The following is a 9,056-nucleotide window of genomic DNA, read 5'->3' as shown; positions in this document are numbered from 1 at the left end:
ATTCATTTGTCTATTGATTCAGTCAGGAAGTCTTGTGCCAAACCTATCCATTGGGAAAAGTCCGTTTTATTCTCACTACTTTGGTATTAATTCTGGGACTTAGAAAGTACACTGGGTAGCAGCCCCTGGAACCAACAGGTAAATAAATATGTTCTATACTGCCAGTGCAGCAAAATTTCCTCATATGCATTACTTTTTGGTAACACATTCAAAGGATAATTCTCTATCCTTTGTTTCCTATAGAGTTATCAGGTCTTTAAAACCAGAAGTAACTCTATAGTGGGGAATACTTTTGGGGGGATAAGCAAAGGCCAGTTCTAGATGTATGCTAGGGTTGCGCAGAGGAAGATTAGGAACCAAGCAAGGGGGAGAGAATCCATCTCCTTATTCTGACACTAGGAGACGATTTCTTTGGGATATCACTGATTTTGCCTCTCTGTTCAAAGGCTCAGTTGGTTAGCCACATGCTAACCAAATGGTTCTCTTGGGGTACTAGCCTGTATTGTAATATTGCTTAGGTTATCTGTAACTCAGCTAAAGGATATATAGATAGTACGTGCCTTTTTTGCAACACCTATTTTTTTAAAATCCCGTTCTTATTGCATACTTCACATAGTATTTGAACTTTTCTATCTCCATTTTGTAAAACTCTTGTTCATTTCTCATTGTAGTAATCTATAGCTAACATAACGAACTTACTTATTCAAACATTTTGTTATTTCCCTAAGTATTAGTTAAATTGAAATTTTGTTTTGGAAAAAATAAATCACTATAGCTAATACTGGTAGTTCCATTTTTGGCTGATTGGTGTGTGGTAATTCATTTGACTCTCTCCAACTTCACTCCCCATCCAACCTGGCCTTCAGGTCTCAGAATTGGGTAGATAATTTAAACCTCAATATACAATCTATATATATAAAAGCCCAGCGACTGGAATGGCGGAACGACTGGTGGCTATGACGCTCACTGTGGCAGCCAACCAGCCTGATCTGGGCCCCGATGGGCCCCCCCTCACTGCCTGGCCCCCAGTCGGCCCCCAACACTCCGTCGGGGGCGGGGCTGGCCAGCCAACTGCCCGCGGCCCCTCCTCCCACCAGCCTGGCCCGATGAGTCCCCATCAGGGTGGGCCGGCTGGACCCCACCCATGCACGAATTCATGCACCAGGCCTCTAGTATATGTTATAATTCACAACTTTGCAGCAGGCTTAATGTCATACTTAGGTCATGCTCATTATAACTTCCACCCACACTTTTTATTCATTTCCTTATGTTACTTGACAATATTAGCTAAGTTCCTTTGTGGCCACAAGCAATGTCATTCAACCACATTCACCTGCTTCTGACATCTTGCACATCATAGCAGACAGTGTGGATGTTACTAAATTCCAGGCAAAACTATATACCTGCTCCTTATCAGCTTTGACATGGCCCTGTATAGTATTTAACCTCATTTCCTGTCACTTTCCCCTTGCTCACTATTTCCCAGCTATCTTGGCTTGAGTTTCTAAACATGACAAGCTCTTTTGCTTCAGGGTTTTTGACTGGAATGTTCTTTCAGTCACTCTTTCCATGACAAAGTCCTACTCATTCTTCAGGTCTCACTTAGCCTAGATGTTACTTCCTCAGAGAAGCTTTCTCTGACTTCTCCCACCTAAATTACATCCCTTAGACCAGTGGTCGGCAAACTGCGGCTCGGGAGCCACATGCGGCTTGCGAGCCGTGGTTTGCTGCTCTGTTGACTAATGAGTTTGCTGAACCACTGCCTTAGGGAAAAACACTTAAAAAACATTTTAATAATGTACTAATGTCTTTAACTTGAAGTCAAAACTTCTGGGTAAGGGTAATGCCTTACGCAGTGGTCGGCAAACTCATTCGTCAACAGAGTGGCAAACCGCGGCTCGCGAGCCATAGTTTGCTGACCACTGCCTTAGACTGTCTTTCAAATGGCCTTTTTATTACTCATAACACATCAGAGTTTGTGGCTATACACTTGCTTAACGTCATATTCTATCATCAAATCTTCCATGAGAAAGAGAACCATCTGTTTTGTTCACCAGTATAGTCTAGCATGTGACACAGAGCCTGGCATAGAATAGGCACTTATTTTTTAATTTTTTTTTTTATAGTAAAGGAAGAACAAGTATAGACTCCCACGAGGGGAGGGGGAAAGATCTCACAGCATTCTCCCATGTGGGGAAGGGGAAAGAGTCCCCAAATAGGACCTTATTGAATAAATGAATGAATGACTTTCTGTGAGTGGGGTTGGATGTGATAGAGATTTCTTCTTCCTTAATTACCACTGTTGAGAATCAAGGGCCAAATTTAGATATCAAAAGGAATTTTTAAGAAGATCAACCCAGTTAAAAAAGACGACTTATGTAGATGGTGGGACTTGGAACTGTTTTCTGAATAATGAAGCAAGGTATTTCAATTTAGGAAAGGACATTTTAAAAAGGCAAAATATAGACATTAGAATATTAATAATAAACTGACATTTATTAAACATGTATGAACTAGGTGTCTGTATACATTATCTTATTTTAGACTCATTGAAATTTTGAAAAGGCAGTACAGCACAGGGATTAAAAGTGCACGTGATGCCTTCACTGGTTTGGCTCAGTGGATAGAGTGTGGGCCTGCCGACTGAAGGGTCCCAGGTTCGATTCCGGTCAAGGGCACGTACCTTGGTTGCGGGCACATCCCCAGTAGGGGGTGTGCAGGAGGCAGCTCATCAATATTTCTCTCTATCCCTCTCTGTAAAAAAAAAAAAAAACATATATATTTTTTAAAAAGTGCACATGTTGGGTTCAGATTAGGGCTGAGTAGTCTTGGGAAAATTATTTAACATCTCTATAAATGTGTGCATCTCTGTGGAGGGAGGATAATATAGCAACATCTCATAGGATTGTGAGGATTTAAAAAGTTGGAATATATATACATATATACATATATATATATATATACATACACACACATATACATATGTATGTATATATATACACATATATATGTATGTATGGTGCTGAGAATGCTCAAATACTATTCTTATTTTGTTTTTTTAAATATGTTTTATTGATTTCAGAGAGAAGAAGGGGAAAGGGAGAGAGAGAAACATCAATGAAGACAGAGAATCACTGACTGGCTGCCTCCTGCACGCCCCCTACTGGGAATCAAACCAGGGACCTCTTGGTTCATGGGTCAACGCTCAATGACTGAGCCACAAGGGCTGGGCAAAAACTTTTGTTTTGTTTTGTTAATCCTCACCTGAGGATCTAGCTTTGGCCAGTTTAATTTTCAGCGCCCCAGGTGAAGAACCTAAGATGGGCAGAGGTAAAGATTTTTCCTTTCCTACAGTATATACTGATGTAGGGAAGGAAAAAATAATTTTCCCCAAACCCTTCTGAGTTCTTGGCTGAGATCACTGTAATAAAAGACAGATTAACAAGAGGAAAAAAACCGAAGTTTAGCAAGGAAGCCCCCTCCCCCCTGCACTTGATGTCCCTCCTAAGTAGTTTTACACCCACTGACCCCCTTATTCTACTGGTTGGCTATATATACATCCTCAGCTGTCTGCTGTATTCAAATTTGAGCCTTATCTCTCTGTCCTGAATAACCTTACCTTTTCTTGTTGACATCTTAAGTGTCAGAATATTTTATTCTTTAACAATACCACACAATCAATCCCAACATTCTTTATACTTATTTAAATAAAGCTTTACATATGTAATTGATGCATATGAAAATATTTTTGATGTCATTCATAATAGAGCAAAGAAATTAAAACTATACTGAAATAGGGATTTCTAGTCAAGTGGTGGCATAGATACTCGCTTCCTTCCACAACCACATCAAAATTACAACTAAGCTACAGAATAATCATCATTCAGAACTGCCTTAACCCTCTGCACTCGCTTGCTTTTTTCTCGATTCCTACTCGGGATTTAATTTTTTTGAATACCCCAGATTTTACAAAGCACGGCAGTAGAATAAAACACTGGAGTTTCTTTTCATACAAACTTATTTATTTGGAATTTTTTATATTTCAAATTATTGATGCATTCAATACAATTCGACATACGAGCTGCTACCGATGCTAACCGTGTCGAGTCACACTCGACATCCAAGTGCAAAAGGTTAAACCTGGCTGAACAGAAGTCCTATAACTAAGGATATAAAGAAGAAGCCACATGAGACTGGTATGAGGGGTGGAGATGCAAAATTGGTAGTTACAGAATAGTCATAGGGATGTAAAGTACAGCATAGCGAGCATAGCTAATAATACTGTAATAACTATTATGGTATCAGGTGGGTACGAGATTTAGCAGGATGACCACTTAGTAAGTTATATAATGTCTAACCACTGGATTGTACAACTGAAACTAATATTGTCAAATGTAATTGAAATACAAAAAAGTATTCAAAGTAAAAAATATATATTCTGAATACATTTACTATATTACCTAGTTCTTTTCTTCAGTAGGGAGAAAGGAAAAACAGAAGGGAAAAAAAACCTAGTACCACTTCCCACCTACAAAATTTCTCACTGTCTTAAAAAACAAGGATTGTTAAATATGGTAAGGGCATTTCCTCCCACCCCCTTTCCAAGTCTTTTTGTGAAAGTGGTTTTTCTTTGTTCATAATAAAGGTAAGGACATCCATTTAAAATCAATGTCTACCTATTGATAGCCTCAAGACAGAGCATGATGCATTCTGGGACAGATAATGTATATGTACATCTTTTTCACATATGCATACAGACCCATATGCAAGAATGAAAAATGTTATGACGGCATTATTCTGACAGCTTCTAAGCTGACAAAAACTTTGTCCTTAAATGCATGTTTTATTTTCTCCAAATAAAAATTACCTTTTGCCCTGACCGGTTTGGCTCAGTGGATAGAGCATCAGCCTCCGGACTGAAGGGTCCCAGGTTCGATTCCGGTCAAGGGCATGTACCTTGGTTGCGGGCACATCCCCAGTAGGGGGTGTGCAAGAGGCAGCTGATCGATGTTTCTCTCTCATCGATGTTTCTAATTCTTTATCCCTCTCCCTTCCTCTCTGTAAAAAAGCAATAAAATATATATTTTAAAAAATTACCTTTTATTTTTCCCTAGTTTTATGCAAGAAAATAAAAAGCCATATTGGAGCTAAAATGGAATTTACATACATTGCTGGGTGGATTGCAAAATGCTAACACTGCTGATATTTGACCATATCTAGCAAAGTTATGAATTTATCATTAGATCTAACAATCTAACTGCTGGGAATATGTCCTAAAATAAGACATGTTCATAACTATTCATTACTGCACTATTTGTAATAGTAAGAGATTGGAAACCACTCAGAAGTATATCCATTAGGGAAGTAGTTGAATACATATGTTCTAGTTGAATATATTATTGGTACATCTACACAAAGTAAGACCACATTACCCAGCTCTGTCCATGGATTAAGTTATAAAAAAAATACAACTCAATAACAGTGAGCACCACAAACATTCAGATTATAGTTTTTAAATACCATTTCCCATTAAAGGAACCAGGGCACCCTGAGTAAATGGTACATTATAGAAATGTACAACATCAGCCTGGAAATCAATCAAAGACTATTAGGACCATGTCAAAGGACTCAGAAACTAATGTGTATACTCCTATTAGCCTAAGATTAAAAATACTTGAACACCAATAATGGCAGTAACTATAATGGATTACAACTCACAAAATACATTTAAAGCCCCAGATTAATAACTATTCACTTTTAGAGTTTTTAATCTACCAGGAATGTCTTTAACGGTTTAGGTCAAGATCTAGCTTTTTTTAAAAAAAATGTATTTTTATTGATTTCAGAGAGGAAGAGACAGATAGAAACATCAATGATGAGAGAGAATCATTGATCGGCTGCTTCCTGCACACTCCACACTGATGATCAAGCCCACAACCTGGGCATGTGCCCTGACTGGGAATTGAACCGTGACCTCCTGGTTCATAGTTCGATGCTCAACCACCGAGCCATGATGGCTGGGCAAGATCTAACTTTTCTATTAAAATATTCATTCATTTAGCATTACTTATTGAATAGTTAATATTCTTATCACTAATATCAATGTTATATATCAAATTCATAAATATGTATTACATGGATGTATATATATATTCTGTATCTTTATATCTATATCTATCTACCTACCTATCTGTACACACACACACAACACATACTTTTTTGGGGCTCCTTATCTTGTTCTTTTGTTTATTTGTCCATTCTTGTGCTACTACAATACTGTCTTAATTACTGTGGCTTTATTATACAACTCATTATCTGGTAGACAAATCCCTTCAATCTTATTTTCGTCCTTAAAATTGTTTTGAATCCTATAAATATCTTTTCTACATAAATGTGAAAAATATTAAGATGGCAACTTCAACAGAAATATACAACTTATTTTTTAAAATCACCAGCAACTCGTTCGAGCCGGTTTGGCTCAGTAGATAGAGCATAGGCCTGCAGACTGAAGGGTCCTGGGTTCAATTCTGGTCAAGGGCACATGCCTGGGTTGCAGGCTCGATCCCCAGTAGAGGGCATGCAGAGGCAGTTGATCAATGATTGTCTCTCATCATTGATGTTTCTGTCTTTCTCTTCCTCTCCCTTCCTCTCTGAAATCAATAAAAATATATTAAAAATAAAACAAAATCACCAGCAACTCTACACTGAAAATATGAAAAAGATTAACTGAATAAATTTAACACCAAACTACAGCTTATACAAGATTAAAGTTACAAAGTAGTATTTATTATAACTGAAAGTTATTACATACTTTTTTTGGGGGAAAATATCTAAGGCTTTTGAGTGTTTGAAATTCGAATTTTCCCCTATACTGAAGTATGTTCATTATCTTTTTTGGTCGGGACAAGAACTGAAAAAGAGAAATAACCTTGAATTCAGAATGAACAATTCTTGCTATATATATTTCCCCCATATGTAAGGAAGATTCTGTAACTTTCCGAGAAACAGTGACTTGAACTAAATACTGAACTACTACCAAAACTCATGTGCCATATTAGGAAGTTTTTAGTCATTTGGGGCCATGGCATTTCTTTCCTGTGTGTCACAAACTTACCAATACTTTCTTTATGCCATTAACACTGGAACAAAAAACCCTTCTGTTCTGTGACTGACTGGCAGACAGAAATGACAGGGGCAGAAAATGGGAAATGGCTCAGGATCCTGGAATTCCCGGCTGCCTAACTAAGTGGCTTGCTATTTGGAAGTTTTTGAAATGTTTGCCCCCGGAGTTCCCCTGAAAGAGGGCGTCTGCTAATCACTGACAGACAGTGTCTTCACAGAACACACATCAAGACATTTGCTCGCTGCGATACGGCAAACATTTACTCCGCGACACCGTTCGTGGCATTCGTGGGGACGGGGGCGGGGGTGGGGCGAACGTGCCCATGGCTAGCAACGCCAAGATTTTTGAAATAAGGACACGCTTTCGTTAGTGCCATCTCTAGAACAGAAAACCAAGAGTTTAAAAACAAAAGTTTAAAAGCAAAAAAGGTCCACCGGTTAATTATAACGCAGATATAATTATAATATTATCCCCCAAACGATTATAAAAACCAAGCCTCCAAAATTGAGCTGGCGCTGTTCTCCTTTCCAGCACTTCTGCTTTCTTTCCATTTCCACGGCGAGCTGTTGCAAGCGGATGGAAACGGCTACAACCTGCTTGAAACGGTTACAATTGTTTACTTCATCGAAGCAAAAACGCCACCGGGTTGACTCTATTCTCAGAGGCAGCGGCTCACGAGTGCGGGCGTCACACCGGCGGTATTTGGCCCGGAGCTGGACCGCATAACTGCGGGGTGACGCGGGGAAAAGGCGCAAAACCACCCCCCGCGCTGGGGCGTTTCCACAGGATTTCCCAAGATTCAAACGCGCCGGGTCACGGTGTGTCACGTCCCCCCTCGGGAGAATGTTGGGGACCCGGCGAGAAGGAAAGGTCAACAGCGTTCAAACCTCGAGGTAACAACCGAAACACCGGCTGCCGGGCGCGGTGCCCCCTCCTCGCCGCCGGCTGACCCACTGACCGCAGCGGAACGCGCGCGGACTCCCGCCCTCCGACCGCAGACTCCCCGGCGCCCGGCGGTGACGCAACCCCGCCGGGCGCGCTGACGTCACCGTGCGTCGGTGTGGGCCCGGCCTGGGCGGGGGTGGGCTTCGGGGGAGCCTACCGGAGCCGGTAGGGCTGCAACGTCGCGTGGGCGCCGCTGCTGCGGGTGTGGAGGCCGGAGGGCAGCCGCGCCGTCTCCGTGGGCGCCGCCGGCACCGAGGTGAGTGCGCCCGTCGCGGGGACCGCGCGAGGCGGGTTGGGGCGCGGGGCCCCCACTTCCCCGAACCGCGGCGGCCCGAGGGCAGACAGCCTGGCGGCGGGGCGTCCCGGGCGCTCCCTGCTCTCGCCGCAGGCTCTCCTTTAATTCGGAAGCTCGGACTCCCAAGACCCGCAGTCGAAAATAAGGTTTAAAAACGGACCTGGTTGCCTGCCTGCTCTGGGCGCCGCCCACTTTTCCGGCCCTTAGACGTTGAGCAAGAAAAGACGTTTTCTCCCAGAGCGTTTGCAGGGTTTTAAACGTAACCTTTTTAAATTTGTTGGAACCAAGACAGTTGTTGGCGGCGAGACGGTACCTTTCGCCTCGTCTCCGCTGCGCCCCGCCGCTTGGCTGGTCTTTTGTGTGCGGTGAGAACAGCTCCGGGAAACTGATGGGTAAATCCCAGAGTTGCTCTTTTTTCCTCCCAGTCTGTCCCCCCACCCAGCTGCAGTTTGCATGAAAGTGGTCAGGATTCACGGGACGGTGCTGGTGGGTGAAAGTTCATAGTTTAACGGCGTGCTCTCAAGTCCCGCCGTAACGGAAGCATTCGCGCCAGTGGTCCCAGCCCCGAGGCCAGGGCTTCCCAGGCCATTGTGCCACGTTCTGGTTTCGGGGTGCTGTCTGTCGCTGTTGCGTTAGGATTGGGAGGGAATTGGTGGAGTTTAATTACAGGTTTGTATTCGTGAATTCCTGGTG

The 9,056-nt window shown here is 42.1% G+C and overlaps 2 protein-coding genes across 2 annotated transcripts in view; one reads left to right on the top strand and one right to left on the bottom strand.

Annotated features, from left to right (window-relative positions):
- Window positions 1-3,706: 3,706 nt before the first annotated feature.
- Window positions 3,707-8,952, bottom strand: LOC129151151 (uncharacterized). The gene is made up of 4 exons (XM_054725069.1): window positions 8,894-8,952; window positions 8,226-8,805; window positions 4,868-5,058; window positions 3,707-4,157 (listed from the first exon to the last, which is right to left on the bottom strand). The coding sequence occupies exons 1-4, from the start codon at window positions 8,950-8,952 to the stop codon at window positions 4,094-4,096; spliced, it is 894 nt and encodes a 297-aa protein (XP_054581044.1). The 3' UTR covers window positions 3,707-4,093.
- The window catches only part of BIRC2 (baculoviral IAP repeat containing 2), a 23,694-nt gene continuing 22,897 nt past the window's right edge, over window positions 8,260-9,056 (top strand). Inside the window, exon 1 of the mRNA XM_008149201.3 lies at window positions 8,260-8,324. The gene's annotated coding sequence lies outside the window, so the exon portion shown is untranslated. The remainder of the gene's footprint in view (window positions 8,325-9,056) is intronic.

The sequence above is a fragment of the Eptesicus fuscus genome, chromosome 13, assembly GCF_027574615.1.
Source record: "Eptesicus fuscus isolate TK198812 chromosome 13, DD_ASM_mEF_20220401, whole genome shotgun sequence".
Taxonomy (NCBI): domain Eukaryota; kingdom Metazoa; phylum Chordata; class Mammalia; order Chiroptera; family Vespertilionidae; genus Eptesicus; species Eptesicus fuscus.
Note: the sequence above shows the minus strand (reverse complement) of the source record. Positions and strands in the feature narration are given on the sequence as shown.

What these genes read in the sequence shown, in the direction of transcription:
- LOC129151151 (XM_054725069.1), bottom strand. Translation starts at nt 8,952, where the DNA reads ATGGCCTGGGAAGCCCTGGCCTCGGGGCTGGGACCACTGGCGCGAATG. An exon ending in TTGCAGCCCTACCGGCTCCG is followed by an intron (nt 5,059 to 8,225) that starts GTAGGCTCCCCC and finishes GCTTTTTTACAG; the next exon opens with AGAGGAAGGGAGAGGGATAA. An exon ending in CAAACCGGTCAGGGCAAAAG is followed by an intron (nt 4,158 to 4,867) that starts GTAATTTTTATT and finishes CCTTAGTTATAG; the next exon opens with GACTTCTGTTCAGCCAGGTT.